This window comes from Nylanderia fulva, unplaced genomic scaffold (assembly GCF_048542155.1).
Source record: "Nylanderia fulva isolate GAGA-0341 unplaced genomic scaffold, ASM4854215v1 Scaffold3, whole genome shotgun sequence".
Taxonomy (NCBI): domain Eukaryota; kingdom Metazoa; phylum Arthropoda; class Insecta; order Hymenoptera; family Formicidae; genus Nylanderia; species Nylanderia fulva.
The window spans coordinates 7,580,912-7,603,330 of record NW_028190368.1 but is presented as its reverse complement, the minus strand read 5'-3'; the positions used below and the strand labels follow the sequence as shown (position 1 = coordinate 7,603,330).

At 40.8% G+C, this 22,419-nt stretch overlaps 1 protein-coding gene across 16 annotated transcripts in view; it reads right to left on the bottom strand.

Moving 5' to 3' along the window:
- The window catches only part of bru3 (CUGBP Elav-like family member bruno 3), a 545,388-nt gene that overhangs the window by 78,866 nt on the left and 444,103 nt on the right, over window positions 1-22,419 (bottom strand). For 10 of the 16 annotated variants that reach the window (XM_029317918.2, XM_085484319.1, XM_029317917.2 and 7 more), the window contains 2 exons: window positions 10,549-10,597; window positions 510-635 (listed from right to left, as the gene is read on the bottom strand). In XM_029317918.2, coding sequence (XP_029173751.1) covers window positions 510-635; window positions 10,549-10,597 — 175 coding nt within the window. Of the gene's footprint in view, window positions 1-509; window positions 636-2,656; window positions 3,067-3,446; window positions 3,519-10,548; window positions 10,598-19,554; window positions 20,103-22,419 lie in introns of those variants that run through there. The other 6 variants (XM_085484317.1, XM_085484316.1, XM_085484315.1 and 3 more) reach the window with 4 other exon arrangements.

Sequence of the window (22,419 nt, the reverse complement as noted above, 5' to 3'; positions counted from 1 at the left end):
ATTTTTGTTGGATTAAAATTGCACGAATCGAGTGGAAAAAGTAATGCGTAGCGAAGACGTAAAACGATCGTGCAACAAAGAGGGACGCGAATATCCTGCGGCTAAAAATTGCACAGATGCCCGTATTTTTATGGACAATGCGCCTATGCTTTTATCCCACGACATAAAAATATACGTGCACCACGTTACGGTACACTTAGCTCTAGAGAGGATATGGTTTTCGTTCTTAATCCCTTAGAGACTCTGAAGCATGCTATTTTTAAATTCCTTTATCGGCGATCTTTTAACTTTTTATGATATAACGAATCGTTAATCGCAATATTTACGAGATCTCATCGCGGGCATTTCTTCTATCTCATTTTCTTCGAATGTCAACGAATATAAGATTGAAATTAAGACCTAATGTTTAACAAAAAAAAAAAAAAAAAAAAAAAAAAAAAAAACTATATTTCAGTAGATAGATGTTAAATGTATTTATCCAAAAAAACTGGAAATAAAAAAATACTCACCTCTGCTGCTTCCGTCGGGTCCACGAAGAATGGTACACTCCTCTATTGTGCCGAAGGCAGTGAATAACTGTCGGACATCGTCTTCAGTTTGTTGCTTGCTTAGCATACCAACGAACAGCTTTCTGTCTGCAGTTCGACGACGGCGCGTTGCGAAATAGAGGGAACAGAGAAAAAAAGAAAGAACAGCGTTAGTTAGTTCTGTGTGCAGGCTAAGCATTTATAGGCGTTAAGAGAAGATCTTGCGGCTAACACCGAGAACGACAAAATTACACGGTTACACCAGCATCCACCATCCTAAAGGGAAGGAGGTTGGGGTATATATAATATATATATATATATATATATATATATATATATGTATATCTTTACATGTACATATATATGTATATATGTACATATATGTATATAAAAACGTAACATATCTGTATGTGCGCGCGTATGATATTCTCAACGCGCACGATTACACTTGTCATTACGTCAATGTATACATCTAAACAGCACTGGGAACCGCGCAAGTGTATGTGTGTATAGGTGTATGCATGTACGGGTTATATCTGTGTCTTCTGTGAGACAGAAGTAACCGAGAACAACAACGGAAACAATTATCATAACCGATAACAATGTAACATACATATGTAACAGTGGAAACGATATTCCAAAGGGAATGTGTGGTAACGGAAATCATAATATAACAAAAAGAAAAATAATCTAACCAATGTTGATCTACGACCTATACCAAAGCCGAAAAAACGAATGAGAAACAGGATCGCGCGATAAAATCAGGTGGGATATTAAGCGATCCAACTCTGGCTGATATTCCCGACGGTGATCCGCGTCGAATTTAATGTTTTTTAAAATTTTTTTCGCATACACAAATTTTACTAAATCTGTCTCTCTAATTGTTTAATGGACAGGCAATATATGTATTCTCGAAATGGATCACCGTCACACAAAGTTCAACAATAAATGCTTATACTATATTCTGCAGCTATTTCTAAGTTTTGCGCGGAAAATTAAGCGAGATGTAATGGGAAAAAACCGCGCGAGATTTTTTAAGCTTAGAATATGATTTAATCGCATAGCTTATGATATTTGGTTTTGATTGAGAATTTTTCGTGATTGTAAATCCCTCAATTTTTCGATTTCGCTTGTTTTTAAGGTGGATGCAGCGTACTTACAACTGTTCGATAAAAGAATTTTTTTATAATTCTGCTTCCAAAAGTATATTTAGTGTAGAAGTTATATATTTATCCTAAAAAAATATTTTTTTACGTTATAAATTAAATTTTGATAGATTATCGGTATATAATAAGTATATTTAGAAATATCTGCACTGGATATGTCTTAGCATGTGTGTGTATATGTACGTGTATCCCCACGTAATATCGAAAACACGATTATGGCTGTGCGAGATTCACAATCAGTTGGATAATATGGAAAAAATGGATCCAGATGAGCTGGGAATGGTCAAGTATAGCAGGTTAAAGAGTGATTTATTTGTGTAATTGTCAAGAGAAAAATATAGGGATATATATATATATTATAAACTGTCATATATAGAATCAAATCTAAGTAATACAATAAGATAAATGTAGCTCACATCATAATCAGAAAATATGTACAGAGATGATAAAAACACATCGATAACGAACGAGACAACACATCCAACGAACGAGCCACTATTATATGATCATACAGTTGTAAAGAGCTATATATATATATACATATATGTAATATTATATATGTACATATATAAAACACATGTACGATCAAGATGGTCGTCGACACGAATATAAATATTAGGTCAGACGGGGGTTTCGGGAAATGTAAGACGATGGGACTTTGGATTTAGAAACGTACAATATATTCGGCACTTTAGAGCAAAGGGGTCATTTGCTGTTGCACGGTTGGTAGACGCTCTAAGATCGATTCTCTCATGTAGGTATTCTGCATTTCTTGAGAGAGATGCCAATCTGTGTAAAATTCTAAGAGCGTCCACGCCACGCACGCCTCGTTTTAACGAAGCTTCAATAGTGTGATGTAACGGCGGTGCGCAATAAACAGAGCAAAAAAACACGAACGACAGGTTTACGGCTACAGGTTCCAATCACGCACGTGGTAAGTACGCACAACACTGTCTATAATACCTTCTGTATGCGTAAAACGATGCGTATTGTGCCGGATGAGAAACGGATGAGAAGGGGTAGGGCAAGACTGATTTAGAGGAGCCCATTAGCATTTATTCTCACGGCACGAATAAACAGTGCACGCTTTCGGAGGAATCATCACGATCGAATTTTCAGCTTAGAGTATCTCGGGAATTTTGCCAGCGAAGAGATTTTTAACACTTTCGAGGTTGTACGAGCCAATCCATTCGAGCCAATTGTTCAAGCCAATTAAGAGATTCACGGAAATACATTCTATTCCTACATCCTAAGCGTATAATCAGTCTACAGGAGTCCTAATGAATCGCGCGTGTGTGCCGAAAGCTTCAAGACAACTCGAAACGTTTTGCGAAAGAATTTGGATGAGCACACACCGTACACTTTGTGCGAATTTAGCCTCCTTCTAAAGGATGAATATATATATATATATATATATATATATATATATATATATATATAGATATATATATATTTGCTGCACTAAGTCGGGCTAAGGGATAGTGAATCGTGAGGAAATGCTGGAGTTTGGTGGTTCAAACACTAGCGAGCAGCAAAATGGATTTTGCGGCGGGCTGTGCTGGCTGAATCAGCGGTGATCAGGCGTGATCAGGAGGAGCGGGCTTGGTAGAATGGACCCGTTTCTTTTTCCTTATTCATTCTGTTTTCATCTCTCTTTTCATCAAGGGGGGGAAGTTCTCTTTCTGCCGATTTGCGGAGAAGAAGAATAGAGGTACTGGAAGGAAGCTAGCTATCTCCTGGAAGTCGAAGTTACCTTCAGCGGCCGCCACCGGTGCCTCCTACTTCCAGAAGATGGCACTGATGCTCCCGTCGTCCATCATGCACTCTGGAATACAGAACAGAAACAAAGAAATGGCATTGGACTCAAAATACACCATTCGTCGTCTATATGAATCCTCGCAAGATTCAATTCGATCTTAGACTCGCTGGGAATCGTATCGATGTGTGTTTCTTTCGCATATGGTACAGCACATTTCTTTCGAATGGATCTTCTGACTGATGATACGATACAACCTATCAGATTATAAAAAAAAATTATGATTACTAAAATAAGAATATTATTTTTTAAGAGCATCAATGTTTGTAAACTTGTTCTTGCAGATTGCCAATTCATTTTATATGCATTGCTATAAAATCAATATTGATTCTTTTTACATTTTATATAATTAGATTGAATCTCATTAGAATAAACATTCTATTTGATTATTATTAAATATCACGCATGAATTTTTTAATTTAATTGTGCTAATACAATTGTAATTATCTAATTTTCATATATAATACTAGATCATGAATACAATGGAATCAGTTTAATAATTGCAATAATAATCACAGGAATTAAACTGTCATGAATTATCAATAACATCAGTAACAAGATTTGAAAGTCGAATTATACTATTTGAGATAATAAAATTCCAATTATTTCCATAAACAATTCAATACGTTAATTTTAACTAATTGAGAAATCTCTCGCAAACTCTGATGATTGATAAAGGCGAATATATTTCAAATTTCTTTGAATTATTTTCGATAGTCTTTATCGTCGACAAATTAGATTGTAAGAGACGACAGCTTTAAATAACGCGTTATAGGCAAACACGATATTCGAGGTAAAGAGATATTCAAGAGATTATAGAGTTTATGTTTTTCCGCTTAGATCGCGACTACGTTTCGAGCAACGTTCCGTTTTCGATCCACCGCATTTCCCGCGTGAATAAGCTTAATGACGCGTTTCGCGAGGAGGAGAAGACGTTATGGAGACGCAAAATTGGCGAGTCGAGTTAAAGGTCGTTGTCGCGGATGCTAGACGCGAGCTCATTCCGAGAGATGCCTCGGCTCGCGCCTTATAGTCGGGCTCCGAGGCACATTTAAGGATTTGTCTCGGGAAATTAGATTCTCGCCTGACTTGCAGCCTCGTTGCATCCCCGCTTTCCGCAGATTCTTCCTCCTTCTCCCTCCCGCCAGGCAATCCTCATACCCGCCTAACACCCGCCTTGGTTCCCTTCGGCGTATCAGCGCCTCACCGCTCTCCCTTCGTCGGGGAATATCTTGTCTGTTCTTAGCCCCGGGTACTTTTCGCTGGGAGTTCGCTCCTATTGTCGCGTCAGGATACCGTGGGGACCAAGAATTGGACCTTTGTCGCCGGAGCTAAGTGTTAACGCGCCCTTCGTGTCCTCTTTCCTTCAACTTTCCGAGCGGAAGCGAAAGAGGAATTAACTCTCGGGAAATTATCCTCTCGCTGGACGATGAGAACAAAGCGAACGTTTTGTTGGACACGACGCGACGCAGATGATATTCAAACCGCATTCGTTTTATTTGTGATAAATAACAAATATATTTTGCTAGGTAGTTATGAATCTATCGAATGTAAATTTTGTTGAATCATCATTAATTATAAGTTGCTAAGTTTGTTTTCATGAACAATTATTAGTAAAAAAAATTCATATATATATATTTAAAGAATAATTTTCAAAAATATATTTGTCAATATATTTGTTTAATTTTTAGCTTCGTTTTTTTAGAAAGGAGATAATTAAAAAAAGATTATAATTATAAATTTTTAAAATTTTACTCTCTTTGTAACTATAAATTCTACACTACGTAAAAATAATACTTTTGATATTTTTCTTGGACGATATCAAATGAATTTTTATTTAAATTTATAAGACAAAAATGAGAAACATTTTTGGAATAAAATCAAGTTAAACATAATGGACATTAAAAAATAAATTCACTTTTGCGAAATTTCTCTCCAAATAAATATTCCATTAAACAAGGTTGTTTTACAAGTACATTTGTAATTTTCATGCTTTCCCGTCATCTTCCGCACAACTAAAGTAACTTCGCGAATATTCCGGCATTTCATAAAATGAAACTGCAGTTACAAATCCAGCGAGTAACTTCGCGCTTGCTTCTACGACGACGGCGGTACCGTCGTTCTATTCGGTATAAGAAATACAGAGACGGATTCTTATAATCCGCGAGGATTTCTCTCGAACGGATTTAAGATGGGACCGGTCCACGTCACGTTAGCAGAGCCAAACTTGGCAGAGATGCGAGAAAGACGGCCGTGGGCCCTCCAACCTGATATTCCGGGATACGTTTATCTACGACGAAGAAGAGATAGTAGTAGGGCGAGTGATGGCGGTGGGAGAAAGGTGGCTCGTCGAGGGATCGAAACTTATCTACTTGCTCAACTAGCTCCGGTACAGCGGCACCCACCCTTATCCAGTCGTAGAAACTTCGGCCGCCCCTGAGTCGGCGGGCCAACTTCCGCGCGAGATACGCATTTCTCAAATCTGTTCTCGTCGTTGTAAACTTAATTCCGGCTGCTTCGACGCTACTATCGCGCGCGCGAAGTCTTACCATCGACATGCGTGAAAAATGTTTCGAGAAGAGGTTTCCATTCTCGGATCTTTACACGATTAGCTTCTGTTGAGTTACTTCCGAGGTGAAGGTATCTTGGATGATACACTACCGCGATAAAAATTGGAGAGGATAAATGTGCAGCTCTTGTAAAAATGTAAAATTCCCTAGTCGATATCATCAGGAAATTTGCGCGTTTGTAACAGATATTCGATGCATTAAATTTATAAACGTTATAGAATTCAAGATAGAGTGAAATTCGATATCAAATATCCTTTGAATTGTTTTTAATGGTTTAACGGACGAATTTATTGCACAAATATTTTACGATATTTCACGCATAAATTTCGAAGCGCGCGATACTATGGAACAAGTTGCGGACGGCAGCCATTTCCGCAGTTTTCCGAACATTTTAACGCCGCAACGTCTCGCAATTAAAGCCTGATTTATCTTTTGTACCACTAATAGGATATTACTTTGCCGAGCCATCGCTCGCCCGCTAGTCGCTGTAGAAGGAATCTATAAAATGATGTAATTAAGCCGCACAGGGACTGCGAAACGCAGGCGTAAAGGGCAGTCATTAACGTGGAAAAAGGCGAAGAACGAGTGCCTTGAAATGAAACAATGAAACCGTTCTCGATGGCTGGAAGTGAGAAGCGGTTATAGGCATCGCTATCTTAAATTGCTATTTTATGCATACTAAGTGACGAAGCGCGTGTTCCTTTCTTCGTTTCCACCCTTTCAATAGAAAGATATTTCAAGGAAGCTAATCGATTTTGCCTAGCAAAGAACCCTACAGTTCTCACGATAATTCTTAAAATCGACAACGCAATGATCATGGAATCTAATCTACTTGTAATAATTTAATTTGAGTCAGCTGTATACATATATGTATTGTTATTATTAAATCAATATTTTTAGAATTTATTTATGCACGAACGAATTTATATACAGAGAAAGAATTTTTATATATGGTATAGAATAAAATAAATCACTGGCAAGGAATTATTTACATGTTATTTTGATTTTTTATGGGAGTGTTAAGAGATAAATTTTGAAGCTTCAAAAATGAGCGAGAAAATTTCCTGTGCGCTATAAATCATTTCTTTTGTGCCTATTTAATCAAGTGTCCATTCAGTCTAATACTATACGATTTGTTATGTGTACGCCAAAAATAACTTATATAATATGTAAAAAAATTCTTTAAATATATTATAAGCTATTTTTAGCGTACACGTGACAGTCGTGTGATAAAAATGAATAAACGAACACAAGTATTAAAAAAACTATATTAAGATCACACTGCGCGAACTTATATATAACGAGAGAATAAAGCACTAAGTGCTAACGGGAAACTTTTCCGCATGTGTAATTCTACGAGCATGGGTATATATAAGTCCGCGCGATGCGATCTCGAACATTTTTTGAATACTCGTGTTTGTTCATGTAATACGGTTATTATACGATGTAGCATGCGTACAAAAAATATCATACGATTTTAAAGAATTTATTTTTTAAAATTATAAGCTATTTTTAGCATATGCGTGACAAATCGTATAGTAATCGTATTGAATGAACGAATACTTTATTCAACGGGTACAGAAGAGTGATTTAAAATGCTAATGAGAAACTTTTCGCATGTTACAATCTTATAAACATGAATATATAAATCCGCGCGGCGCGATCTTAAAAATCACTCGACTGATAGAGTTAATTTTGTTAATTCTTAATTACGATCAGTAGTTTGAAATTTTTTGAATGCGTGTTGTGTGAACACTGTACATAAAAAATTAAAACTATCAATTTAATTAGAAAGGACATTTACATGTATTTGTGTTCCAGCAGATTTGAGAAAATGTAAGAATAAAATATTAATTAAATTAGTTAACAAATGGTGCGAATTTTAAATGCAATTACTAAATAAGTATTGTAACTCGATAATTAATTTGTGAATATTTTTGAAGTTTCAAAACTTATCTCTGTTAAGCAGGCCACCATAAAAAAATCAAAATAACATACTAGATAAGAACCTCCATGTAATAATTGTTACTAGATATATTATAATAATAATATTGTTGATTGTGAAAGACGTGAGATTAGTAAAACATAATGATTTATTATCTACGAAATAATTTAATTTTGATCAATGTCTCCCGGATGATAAGTGTCAGTCTCGACATCCTAAAATAGATTACGCACAATATATCGAACTTATAACGCAAACTAACTATTGGCTGTAATCCCAAGCATTATCCCAACGAATTACATGATGTCATTAACATCTGTTTCACGCTGAGTAACTCGATGAGGGTCATGTCAACAGTTACGAAGGACCATAAAGATCGCGTCGGGATAGTTGTTAAGGTAGGCTAAAGGGGACAGAGAGAAAGAGAGAGAGAGAGAGGCGCAAAGATGAAGTGGCGGAAACTATCTTGTACGTAGCGACCGTATGTGGCGGAGGATAGATACGACGATGTCGATAAGGGTGGAGGTGGCTCGACGACGGTGTTGCCGAAGTTCAGTAACCCCCTGATTGAACTCTGCGAGTACGTGGATACAGCGTCTACATAGGTATATACCGCGCCGCAGAAGCGGCAGCGACACCCCGCTCAGGATCACTCCTGCATCCGCATCAAGCCGAGGCTTTGTGGGGCCACACGGAGGCAGGCGACCGGAGATTACAATGGCATCTCCTCCAGATTAGCATATGAATTACGATCCCCCTCATCTGCTCCCTTCCGCCACCCTCGTAGCTCGTGGGTACCTTCTTCCGCGCATCCCGGTCTAACGCCGCTCTCTTCGCATCTCCCTCGATCTCTTCCTTCCCGTTTCTGTGTACGTCTCTCTCATTCTCCCTTTCTTTATCTCTCTTGTCCGCTCCCCGTAGATGTGTGTACTCCATTCTCTTCCTTTATCTCAGGGCGCTCCTTGCTCCAGAGTCCTAACCCACCTTCGTCGAAACGAAGGACTATCCGAAGGACTTCGGAGTAGTTGCTGGCTCGCCGGGAACGCTGTCCCCGATGTGGCGAGGACTTTGCGAATGGTAACGAAGGGGGCCCCAACGGCTCTTAGCCTTCGGGAATTCCCGGACGAGCTCTACTGCTATTTACATGCATCGGAAGCGACGCCGGCAGCTTCGGCGATGGCGGCTCGTAGAACGGATGGAACGGTATCGATCGGGAATACGACCCGCCTCCAAAGATAAATACCATATTTTTAATTAAATCGTGGCTCCGATGGTACGAGCTGATATTTGCCGAGGTGCTTTATAGAAATTAACGCATGGGTCGAATCGAGCGAATGGGCAAACCAGCGAACGAGCGAGCGAAAGACGGAAAAAGCGTCAGATTTTTGCAAGAGATACAATTTTATAACGTTCGCACGAGTGCGTGTTTTTTCAAATAATAACACCGACGAAATAGGATAGATCGGCAGGATTACAACGTGCGCGCGCGCGCGCACGGCCATACAAGCGGGGGAGAAAACACGAAGCGAATGTGCGTAGGTCGCGCGAACGCGATAACACAAGCGACAACTCATTAAAAACGATAGTCGATCGACAATTTGTCTCTCGATTATCTAAAGTCTCGTCATACATATGCGGGCCTCCGTTATCCTACCGTGACGCGAAATTTATGACCCGCGGCTACTGTAGCGATAAGCGAATGTCAACATGACGACCGCGTACCATCGCCAGCTGTAAAATTTCACGTAATTAATAAAATTGGTCTCTGGTAAAAGAGGGCACGGTGTGTACAGAAAAGATACGACGACGTGGGCGCGAAGAGCCGCGCGCGACAACTCTATAAAGAGAGAGAAAAAGAGATAGAGCGAGCGAGAGAGAGAGAGAGAGAGAGAGAGAGAGAGAGAACGAGTCGATGAATATCAACACACGACTCGATGGGTGGTACATTTTTTATTATCGTGCGGAGTCTATCGCGCTACCGGCACGAGCATAAATTTTATACGACGAACGTGTTATCGCGAGTCAGTATTACAGCGGATTATCTGTAGTTTATTACATAGTATACGATTGTATGCGATTGATATGGAATATAACGTTGTTAAAGGCACCGAGTACATACTGCGTAGAATAAAATTATTTTCTTCATAGCTATTAGATAAAAGATATGCTTGCAGTATAGAATAAAAACTAATTTATAGCTGACTCGTTATAGGTCGAATCTCTGTTTATCCATATAATATTTAATTTTTAGTTACTGTTTATGAATTTACAAAATGCTATGTGTAGTTTCGATTTCCTTTTAGTGTTGCGAGTCTTTTTGCTTGTATGGTGTAGAAATGGAAATATTGTGGATACAAAATTGAAATATATTATTTCGAAAGCGTTATAATTATTTTCGATAATTGTTTAGCTAAACTTAATAATAGGTATATATAGAATTTTTTATCTTCATTATATAATTCGATTAGAGTAATATAATTTTCTCGATGCCGAGACATATATTGGATCGATTGTGTGTTCTCACCTCCGCGGTTTTCACTGTCCGCTGGCTTCACTTGAATAGGACGGTTCATCTGAAACAGAAATAAAGACACGATATATTAATCGGAGTCGCGATAGAACGGCGCTGGTTTCTACAATATTTCTTATATTTACTGACAGAGAGTCACAGACTTTCTATCTTTCTATCCACTTTTAGTATCCTCTCTAAGAGGACGAAAGTGGAGTATGAAGAATAAAAGCGAAGACGAATGACGAAACTAGGTTGGAGGAAGGGACAAAAATATACAGTTTGCCGAGAAAGCGGAAGTATCGTTATTTGTCCGACTTGTATGCGCTCGTCCTTCGCGTCACTTCGGTCCCGTTCAAACACCATCAGTGGTTGCGAGAGCTTCCTCTGCCGTTGACAGTTCTGACTGTCAGAGTACGCGTGGGCTCGCGAGTAAGAGCGCGCAGGGCGACGAGGAGAACAGAGATGGAATACGAGGGATACAGAAGCTCGCACGAGGAAGGACAAGGCGAAGAGGAGAGAAGCTTGGATGGGCTCTCATCCCACGGTTGTGGGTTACGAAAGCACAGGACTCGTCACAGTCCTGGTAGAAGTCCTTTGGACCGCTGTGGATGGGTCGGGATCCCAACGAACAAATAACATTGTTTATTTCTCGGACGGGTCGCACCGCGTTCCAGTTCACTCCTAGGGGATGAGGATGCATGATTCATGACGCGGGGGACACAGGACCGTACTTCGATCCTAGCTTCCATCCTCTTGCCCTTCACCCATCCCCTTTCTTCCATCGATCTCGCTCAGTCTTGAACTCTCTTCGCCACAATGTGCCCATCCTCTTTCCTCCCCTTCCGTGTCATCGTTGGCGCGAATAACGTTTCCAACAGTAGCATTATCCTACTGCTGGCCTTGCAGGTCCTTTCTCTTTCTGACCAATTTTCCTCGGAGGATTACTAGACAGCCGCAAACGCGAGAAGGCTGCAAGACGGTTTCGCCTTTCAAATATTTGTAATGCGTGTATGCGTATATTTATGATATTTCTGGTGATATTAAGATAAATGTTATATACATACATTATACTACAGTTTATATTAAAGTATATTTTTTAGAAGAACGAAGAAGAATATAGTTGTTAGTACTGCGTTGCTATTTGTATCGATATCTCTTTCTAATTTGTATATATTATAATATGTACAATAGTTGTGCGATAGTAATTACTACAATGTTTTATACTGCATACGATTTATTTAAAAGCATTAGTATACCTATTTTACTAATAAAGATATACATAATTTAGCGTATAACTGAGTGGAAAAAAATGAAAAAAGCGAGATATATAAACTGGGAAATCTGTTTCTCATTTTAACGTGAACGCATACAACTAAAAATGTGAAAATCTGTTTTTTAATTAATTTCTTCTTTTTCTTTATTATATCCGCTTTCATAAGAATTATGAGAGAAAGATGCGCATGGATGGTGAGCTCGAAACGAATCCGATAACCCCGAAAACTTATTTCGCGCGTATGCATGTGTCGGGTGTAAAGAGGAGCGACATTACGGTCGGGGTCAGTGCCACGATCACGTAGACACTGCACGAGGTGTATATACGTCAAACGCAAGGGAGCATGGGTGTTCCGGGTTCATGGAGTTCTCTCTTCTTCGAGAGATCGATATAGCGCAATCGTATCATCGCGGTCTATACATATCATCGCGCTGCCTCTTGTAGGTAGAAAAATTTTCAACGCGTCATCGTGTTCGTGTCACGGAAGGAACGGAAAAACGCGAGAGATTGCACGTTTCTCGAATGTAGAAGCAATTAACAGCGTCTCGGGGGATCAAACTCCACACTATATCGATTAATCCGGCGATACGCGACTGTTAGGCGGTAATTACTCGCGATTCCGTGTGGAGGGTTGCCATTAACTCTTTAATATTTCATAGCGGCGGCTGTACGTCCGGTCGCGATTCTCGAGACCGGCATACGCGAGGGACGACGGAAGGAGAGAAAGCGCTCGCGACGACAAGCAAGACAGCGAGGGAGGAAAGAGAGAAAGAGAAAGAGAGACGAAGATTGAGCTAAAGAGAGAGAGAGAGAGGGAAGGTCACTTTAAGCACTGTCCGCTGGTCAGGAAATTAAACTTTGAGTCGAGAACTGGCCATTAGGCGTTTGTTGTTGCCCTGTTGTCAGGGGTAGCCGGCGTCCGTATAGATACCGGAACTGAGATACGACGCTCCGTTTCTCCGCCTTGTCTCTCCGGACGAGTTTAACGCTGAATGCATCGTGTAAATGTCACTTACGACCCGAGGGACCTGTACCAGTCAATAACGATCAGGTGAGCGAGATTTTCTCACAGACAGACCGTGCCTCGACGATCGGACGTACGGATTAACATGACCGACTATTAACTGTCGCTCAATCAAGTTGTTAACGTCGATAATTGTCATTAGACAATTAGAGCGATGAGAGCATGTTAGCAGTGAGCACGTTATCGCAGAGCGTCATATTTTATATATATATACGTAATATTTACGTAATTTTGTCATTTTGAAGCATGTATTACGTTATTAAAAAGTGAGCTCTATACATAGTTTATCAAAATGTCAAATGCGAGAGGACGGGATGGATGTTACGAGAGTCATTAAAATTGAAAGTTGATGCTTTCTGCGTACTAATTGGCAGCGACGCTTGTTGAATACGTTGACGCGCGTTATTCCTCGCAAAGGAATTTTAGATTAAAGTTAACACGCGCGCAGAAAGAGAGAGAGAGAGGAACATCGCACGTGCCGTACGCATTATATGCAAAACGGATGGACGAAGGCATATATACATAGTTCAAGACCGGCTCATGCATAAAAGTCGTTTTGGATTCGCGATTAACTTTGATACTTTTCGGGATGCTGCTGGAGGCGGCTGGATAACTAAGTACATTTTCAGAGAAATGTCATTAAGCTTTCGTAGAAAGAAGAAAGAAAGAGAGAGGAGGCAGAGGGAGAAAACCGGAGAAAAAGCCGCACCTCTATTTAACGATCGCGTTACGATCGAGCGTCGACCCTTTGGCAATTTGTGTCATCAGCCGCGTGCACTTGGAAAATCGATCCCCTTGAGAGGTAACGCTCAAGATGGATGGTAATAAGTAAATGTGTTTGCTGAGCCTCGAGCGCGCATCACGAGCAATTAATTAAGCTCGATTATCTATGTACACTGCGGGAAAGTGCTCGCTAACGGTAGATGCTGAATGATAGCCACGCGCGTGACAAATGCGCCGAATGTTAATGCCGTGTTGTGCTCGCGATAGAACTTTGCGTCATTGAACCAGCGGCACAGAGAGAGAGAGAGAGAGATAGACCTTTCTAGTTTGAAATATTTTCTTTTAAACAATCTTTGCGAAATTTATATACGATCGAACAATGTCGGAAGAATTCGATTTTCCGCTTAGGCTTTATCGATTGCGATCAAGAGAATTGCTTCGAGAGAATTTGCGTAAAAATATTGGACTATTGAGAAAAATCTTGATTTATATCTCAATTTATATTCGTTGATAAACCGAGCCTTTTCTTTCGAGACGACTACACGCAGCTTTCTAGAAAGCTAGGTAAAATCCAGATAGGGGATGGGCGCAGGCTGATAACCGCCGAATTGAATGGTGAATGCCGTTTCGGAAATTGAATAAGCTATCGTGCCAGGCTGCCGAGTGGCGCTGCCGGTATTTGACCTGCCTGCGTGCAATCAATGTACTGATTGGAGATAAGGGCTCGCCCTGTAGCCCCGGAATCCTCTCCGCCGGCATGATTTATATACGCCGGTCTTTGCCGGCGATGTATTCATTACTTGATTACCCTTGGGCAAGTTAATACCAATTGTAATCGTATAACGGAGCCATAGATTTCCGCGAACTTTCTTCTCTTCGGCGAGAAATTATATTTATAATTATATTTATAATTTTTATGCTTCTTCTCGAGAAAAAAGAATGGTGCTTTATCATTAATTATCCAGCTTAACCTGAGGTTTTACTTTATTTATTTTTTTTTAACGAATGTATCATTGTGTAAATTTTGAAATTCGCAATTGGCCCTTCGCATATTATTGCGAATGATTCCATCAACCAAGCACGAAGACGTCAAAGCGTACTAAAGATGTGGTTAGGCAGCTGCGGACTCTCTCTCTCTCTCGACATTTTCGTTACATAATTCAGTTATTCTAATTGCTAAGGGTGCGCTCGCGAGTGTCTGGCTCGAGTTAACTTGAATAATCCTTCGCGTGGGTATCAAGCGGAGAACTGCATGCTAAACTGTGCGAAATCTGCGTTCGCGGTCGTATCCGTTAATACGGCTAATTTGTCGACTGCTTCGGAGCGGATGCCAGTTCTCTGTGTGTTCGCATCTGATGCTGCACGGGAGATACCAAAGTGGAGGGAACGCGGAAAGAGGATGAGCTGCCAGCAAGCAGATTACATCTAAATGGATCCCAGTCGAGATCTAATTGGCAAATTAATTGCAACCTGTAATTAATTCCACCGCTTCGACAATTGATATTTTGATGTTCGCGTGTGCGTTGCTGGCCCTTTGAAAGAGCCCGTGCATTTCTTTGAATTAGCCTAGAATCGACCGATCGCGAGAGCCATCCTATTGTTCGACTCGTTCTACTGTGTTTCGTCCAAATCCCGAGCGAATTTGTCGACAGTGTCGCGCGCGCTTAACGCGTTATCCCCGTCACTTTTTGACGCGGTTAAACAATGCGTCTCTGCCCGAGTGATAACTCGCAATTGAAGCCCACAGATTGCGATTCACTGCAGAACCGAATAAATGCGCACCTGCGTCCTCGACACCTGCCGCGATTCGCCTGTTTCGTGATTATAAATAGAATCCGTTTTATTGTCAGGAGCAGAGTGCTGCGTGATTGAACGCTATGCCATATAAAGGTGATGAACGTTCGTGGGCCATGTGCCTTGTTCAAACTAACGCGGATATGATCATCTATCAGCAACAGAATCGAAATAGTCAACTGTGAGAAGCTTGTTAAAAATAATTCCCTAGAGAACACATATGTATTTACTTATTGTTAGTATAGATCTCGAGATTCAAATTAAAATTTAAATGCGAGTAATTAAGATCACTTATACTTTTATATTAATAAAGAGGTTTGTTTGCTCTATTGTTCGAGGTAATTTCAGAAAACTACTGGACCGATTTGAAAATATCTTTCAATGGATAGCTTAGATCTTTCCTGAGTAACATAGACTATAAAATTCGGCCCAATAATAACTTTCTTGAAATAATTAATTTGAACGCTACTATAATTTAGATTTTCTATTTGTATGTTACAGACAACGTAACTTGACATCAACTACTGCGCTGTTGTGCATCGGTGTCGGTGAGTGATATAAACTTTTATTTAATTTTAAGGTAACAAATTTATAGATATCGTAGTTGTAGATTGTATATTATAGATTATAGATAGATTCGTTGCCTTAAAATGAATAGACTAAAATGAATTAGAAACTTACTTAGATTAAACTGTTGATAGATGCCTTTCATATCATACAAATGTAAATTAAAGTACAAATTAAAGAAAGATATTAAAAATTTCAGATTTTACTTATTTTATTTAAAGAACACGCTTTTATTAATTGTACTTATACATTTAACAACTGCGTTATATAAAAATAATTTATTCTTTTAACAAACTTGATTATATTATACTAATTTTTTGTAGTCTATCCATCTATGTAGTGTGACATATGAAATACTGATGTAAATCCAAATTATCGATCAATTATAATAAATAATGTATATAATATGAGAGAATGTTTTTTAAATAAATTTTATTTTATTAAAAGTATATATTAGAAAAATATCAATGAAACCATTTTGATCGGTGACTTGGCGTTATGTTAGTTGAAGCAAAATTAAATTTAACGATGTATGATAAATGATCGTATTGAGCGTAGAATAACGCTCATACGCCGGCAATGATAATTAGCCGGAAACAAAAGACATTTTCTAAGCACAAAATTCTTGATTTAATATTTTATTATATATTTTGTATTTGAATTATGTTATATTCACTTAAGTATATTTATATTCGATTTCTAAAAACAAAAAAAAAATACTTTGATCACAATTTTGCATGTACAATATTGCTACGTACAGATACACTTTACACACAAATTGTTTCGCTAAAGGAACACAGAATCACTTTTGACTCTAACAGCGATACATGTAACATTTCCATTTTGGGCCTTGAACACGGATGATCGCGTTTACGCCGTGTTCGTTAAATAAAAACGCAAGTTTAGAAAACCAATTCCATGGCAGTCATCGTGTCGGTAGTATGCTTTTTCCGGGACATCGCGCTAAAATTCAGACGCGCGAGTAGAAAAATCGAACGATTGCCGTATCGCTATCCTATATCTCTTTACTGCGTGTTGCTGGGTTACGATACGATGCGGCAAAGTAACCTTTTCTCTCGAAACGAGAATTTGCGCTTTTTGCGCGTTTCGTAACCATACTCTGATGTACGGTCGGCGCATTTTTGCACACGATCGTACCTGGTACGAGGTATAAAGCATTCGCTTTCCCGCCTATTCAATTTCTCTTTTTTTTTCTTTTTTTTTTTTATTCGGCTCCATCAGTTTTTTTCCCTAACGCTCTACAAATATTTGAGCGCCGACTACTATAACCCTCTCCCACCCCCTTCGACCCCCTCAATCGAAAGAGCATTCGAGTCGAGTGAGCTTTCGCGCCCCTCCTCTTCGGGCCAATCGCCGTTCGTCGATTGTAATCTAAGCCAATGCTTCGGCGCGCATTAAATGTCAAACGTTATACGCCTCTCTATTTCACGGCTCTGCGGTAGCGAGCCAGGGTCGCCGGGGCGTTGGATGTGGCAGTCGGCTCGACAAACGTTCGGAAAATCGCGAGGCGGGATGCGATTGCCTCGACGGTTTACAGCGCTCTTTGACGCGGTTCCGTTGTCACGTACCGCCATTCCGAGCTTCGATCGCCGTCCATTTGGCGGGTTACAGTCGTAACAACATCGAAAACTTCATTGCTTCTACATGATCTGGCTCCGGTGAATGTTCTCGTTGTGCATAAGAGATCGACGCATTGTGGGAATAGCGTCAAAAAGGGTGATTCTAAAAAAAAAGTCAAGATTTTCGTTGAAAATTTTAGGTTGATAAGAAAGACTCGAGAAGAGACACGAATTTCGTGCAGAGAAGCTAACAACGAACATAACCGAATCTTTCAACGTCGCCCGTTAAGTCATTGCCTTAGATTACGTTCGATCGATGTTGGATCTGAACGAAATTCCAATTTTCTCGAGATCGATGAACACATTTACCCGAATCAAATTCAAGCGCTGTAACATTTACCGTAGATAGACATGGGATAACGGATCAAATCGGCGAATCCGATGAAGAAGAATCTTTTCGCTCGACTGTCGAATTCTCATTCGCGCGCTCGTGCTATCAGGAATTTTAATCGCGCGTTAAACATATCCGGACACTGTATGTTCGTTTTCTGGTGGCGCGGACGAGCCAGTTTATTATCGGAGATGGGCCGGCATCCGGATTTAGGATTGATGTGCTGTGTGGCCATGTGGCAGGCCGCATTACCGACGCCGTTATGCGTCGGCACATTCACGTGTGCTGCCGCATTAATTGATGCACGTCTCCGCGTCAACATTGAATCCGGACGTCTCGTGAGAACTCATCACGTGCCTCGACGTGCAACGGAGTTTCGATACAATCGTATATTCTCGTATCGGTGGACATATATATATATATGTGTGTGTGTGTGTGCACGCGCACGAAGTGATGAGATCTCCGATCGCGCACAAACGAAACAGAGGGGCCTAAAAAATACATCAGCTATTCTGACAGATGATCTTCGTTCCTTCGCGCTCGAAATGAATCTCGTGAGCCGCGAATCAAATATGATAAATATAGCCTATCAAATGTGATTACATTGCTTCTTTTATAACGCAATAATTAATTTCATTTCATTATTTTATAATTGCACGTGGAATATATATATATATATATATTTCAGCAAGTATTATTCTACTTAATGAATATTGTATTTAATTAATTTAATTCGCAATCCTCAGAGGTGCAAGTAGATCAACAGATTCTTTGAAAGCATGCTCGTGGTAATATTCAAAGTAACTCACGTAGTGTAGTAAAATGAAAAGTTACGATTAATTAAACGCGTGGCGATTCCCTCCCTCGGAAACCGCTGAGTGACCGAACGCAGACACGCCCGCGGCTTCGAAACAGCTGCTCTCGTATCTTGGTGTGCGAGCGCGATTCGCGCGTATGTCGTGCTCGCGTGTTGCCGCTAACGTATGCAAAGGGACAGCGAGGAACCGCAGGGGAACTGGCGCGACGAGGGTGTTATTGTAAACGTTACGCATGCAGAGGCTGTTGCGCGACATATGGGTAGATAGATACGCGTCCGTTGTACATCCACGTCTGCGCGCGCAGGCTGTCAGAAATAGTCACGCGTAAACACACCAGAACTAGCGAGAGGATCTTTTTACGACGCGAAAGGGCCTCGCGATAAGGCACCGAAAAGAGAAGGCAGCAGCGGGCGGAGGATGGAGAATCCATGGAAATCGACAGCCGGTCGTAAACTCGCGAGAATCATATGCATTTTCACGCGTGCCCGTCAAGACCGACGTCTTCTACGACGTCTCGCTTTTACGATCTCGCCGTGCAGCATTTCCGCATACGCCGAATTTCGTGTACGTCGAAAGCGACTACGTGACTTGAATCCTGATGCGCGCATCACGAGCGACCATACGGAGGGCGAGAGAACTCGCGAAGAAATCCGCGGGCGGCCTAATTCCAACTCGTAATCCGCGTCGTTTGATCGAGTCGTCGGACGATATGCGCGACGTGACGAATGTTTGACGTATACACACATCTTCGTCCGAATGGCACGTGCGCGCCTTCCTATTTCTTCGTTATAGAAGAAAAGTCGGAGTAGTCGGAGGAAATTTAAAACTAGTCGCGCAAGCGCACTCACCATTTGCAGGTCGTTCCGACGCGACGATACCACTTCCAAAATATGAACCATTGGTGAACAATTAAAAGCGGATGATTGTGCTACTCTGGCGGGAACAAGGACCCGCGAACTTTCCCAACGAAACTTCCACTTCCTTCGCGAACAAATTCGCTAGAACGAGGTCGATCGTAATCGACGCGCGTCACGAATTATCACAGCGCTAAACGAAGAGTTTGCGCGAAATCGTCGTATGTATGTATCACACGTTGTGTCTCGCGCCACGTGAAGGATCCAAATTAATATTGTACCGCGTTATAGTCCAGTAATTCGGAACACCGAATAAGTTCTTAGCTCAGAAGCTAGCTAAGTTTTCTTGTCGTTTTTTTTCTTTTTTTCCATCGAGCGGTAAGCGATTGCTTCGAATATCACGTCACGCTGATACGTAAGTATATACGCGGGATAAGTCGGCGTGTGCCACGCGTGTGCGTGCGGAGAGAGAAACACGAGCGAGCGCGACAATGAGAGCGAAAGGGATAGAGGGAACAGAGCTATAGATAAAACCCCGAACGCAGCTCGCCCGCGACTGATTCCCCAGGCCTACACGCACCCTCTAGTTTTCTCCCTTTCATCCCCCACTACCCACCCTCTCGACCACTATCCTCCTCCTCCTCCACCTCTGTCCTCGTCTACCCCCGCTCCCCTTTTCCGCCAACCACCCTGCTCCTCTCTTACCCTTCGTAAGTCTCCCTCTTATCCCCTACGTGCGTCTCCCTCTCCGAACGCTACGCACCCTTTGCGAGAAAGCCCACGCACCCTCGAAGCAGCCGATATACGTTTCTCTCTCTCTCTCTCTCTCTCTCTCTCTCTCTCTCTTCTCTTTATGCCTGTCTCTTTATCTCTCTTCTGCCTACGCATTTCTTCGGCTATCTCTTTTAGTTCTCCGTCTTTCGTGGTATCATAGTCTTTTTCTCGCCGTCTTTTTCTAACCTTCTGTATCAGCGGAACCCCCATAACATTTGGCCAATCAAACGAGCGCGTGTGCGTTTTTAGGATCCCCGTGCTTGTAGTCCCTGAAGGAAAAAAAAAAGAAAAGAAGAAAACCAGGACACAAGGAGAAAAGTTGGGGCTTCGGAACTAAGGACCGGGATTCTATCCTGGAAAAGATGTGTGTATGTGTATATACACTTACGCGTTTCACGCATCTTTGGCGGTAGGCGGGAATCTGTTCTAGGTCGAAGCCGTAATCGGGAAACGTTTTTCGAGACTTAGGTCTGTTTCACGAGATGAGATGAGGTGATTTTTATTAACGTAGAATAAACGAATATTGTTGAAGAAAATAAATTAGTTTATTAGGAAAAAATAAAGCACGGATAACAGAATTAAAATAAAAATTTGCATACCGCGAGATCGTATTTGCCATATCACGCGGTGTTCCTCACGCGATGTAATTAGGTCACCATTGAACATTATCTCTCATGAAGGGAGAATCACCGCTTGATGGAGCCAGATGAAATGTCTGTAAGCGACGTATGAGAGATCCGGCTTAATTCCGCTATTCATGCGAAAATTTATCTTGCCGAGTGCTTAAGCGTAAGGAGATGCATTTCGGATCCGAACACATCGTTCGAAAGAAGGCAAAATAAAGCACGCGAATGGAGAGGAAGAACGCGAAAGGACCCGCAGTTAACCTCTCGACTTCGCTCCCTTCTTTCGTTCCGGGGATTTGTTGGTCCAGAAGGACCACTCGTACGTACATTCGCGAAACTCTCTGCCGAGCTCTCTCTCTCTCTCTCTCTCGTCATATCCCCCTTTCCTCCTACTTCCTACTGGCATCATCCGCAGTTCGCGTTTTTAAAGGGCGCACAAAAGCCACCGGAAATTGCTGCTGGCTCTTCCGACGTTACGGCCGTTTCTATATCTGTCTTTCTTTCCCATCTGCCAATCGTCTCTTTCTTTCTCTTTCTTTCTCCCTTTCTCTCTGTATGCTTTCCCTGCCTAGTTCATGTATGCCTTCCTTTCTCCTCTCTTTATCCGTCATCCTCTTCTTCTGCCATCAACGATTTCACGAGTAGGTACCTACCGAGGCGGCAAGAGTTCCGATAATGGTGGATTTGGATAGTGGCTTGGCCGCTTTCGCATCGGGGATGAGGTGCGACGACGAATGATCGCTGGCTACGGGCTTGGCTTTAACGAAGTACGGTCGTAGCAGGGTATATCGTGCGAATGATCTGTCTCTCTCAAATTATTCACCATAGTAAGCGAGCGATAATAGACGAGAGCGGCCATTGATCGGTTGTTTAATGCGTGATCCACTTTATGGAGGCTGTGTTTCGTTCTTATTGTTAGAAGCGGTTGTCATTGCGCATCAATTGAGGTACGAGTTTTCACTACTATTATTATAATGTCAGAATATTATTAGGGCGTAAGCAAGTTTGAGAAATTATTGCAAAAATTATTCTATATATGTAACTCGAGATTCGACAAAATGAAAATATTTAATTTAAATTATAGGTATTTATTTCGTGGAATTTATTTTAGTCAAATATTAATTATGAATTTCGATTTTTACATTTATCATTTTTGATTAATTAACATTATTATTTCATGTGATACATTTTGATATATATCTTTATTTATGAAGAAAGCTTTGTTAAAAAATTAATTGAAATATCCATGTGCAATTTTTGATCATTTTTTCGAATCTGTATTAAATTTATTCCATTAATAATTGGATGGTTATCTATCATCAAGTGATTTCTTTTCGGCATGAAATTGCATTATATCTGATTTAAAATTACGTCATATTCGCCGTAGAAAAAGTTGAATCGTGAGTTACTAAGAGGGTAAAGCAAGAGTCTGCAAGCAAGACGCAGCGTGCTCCAGAGC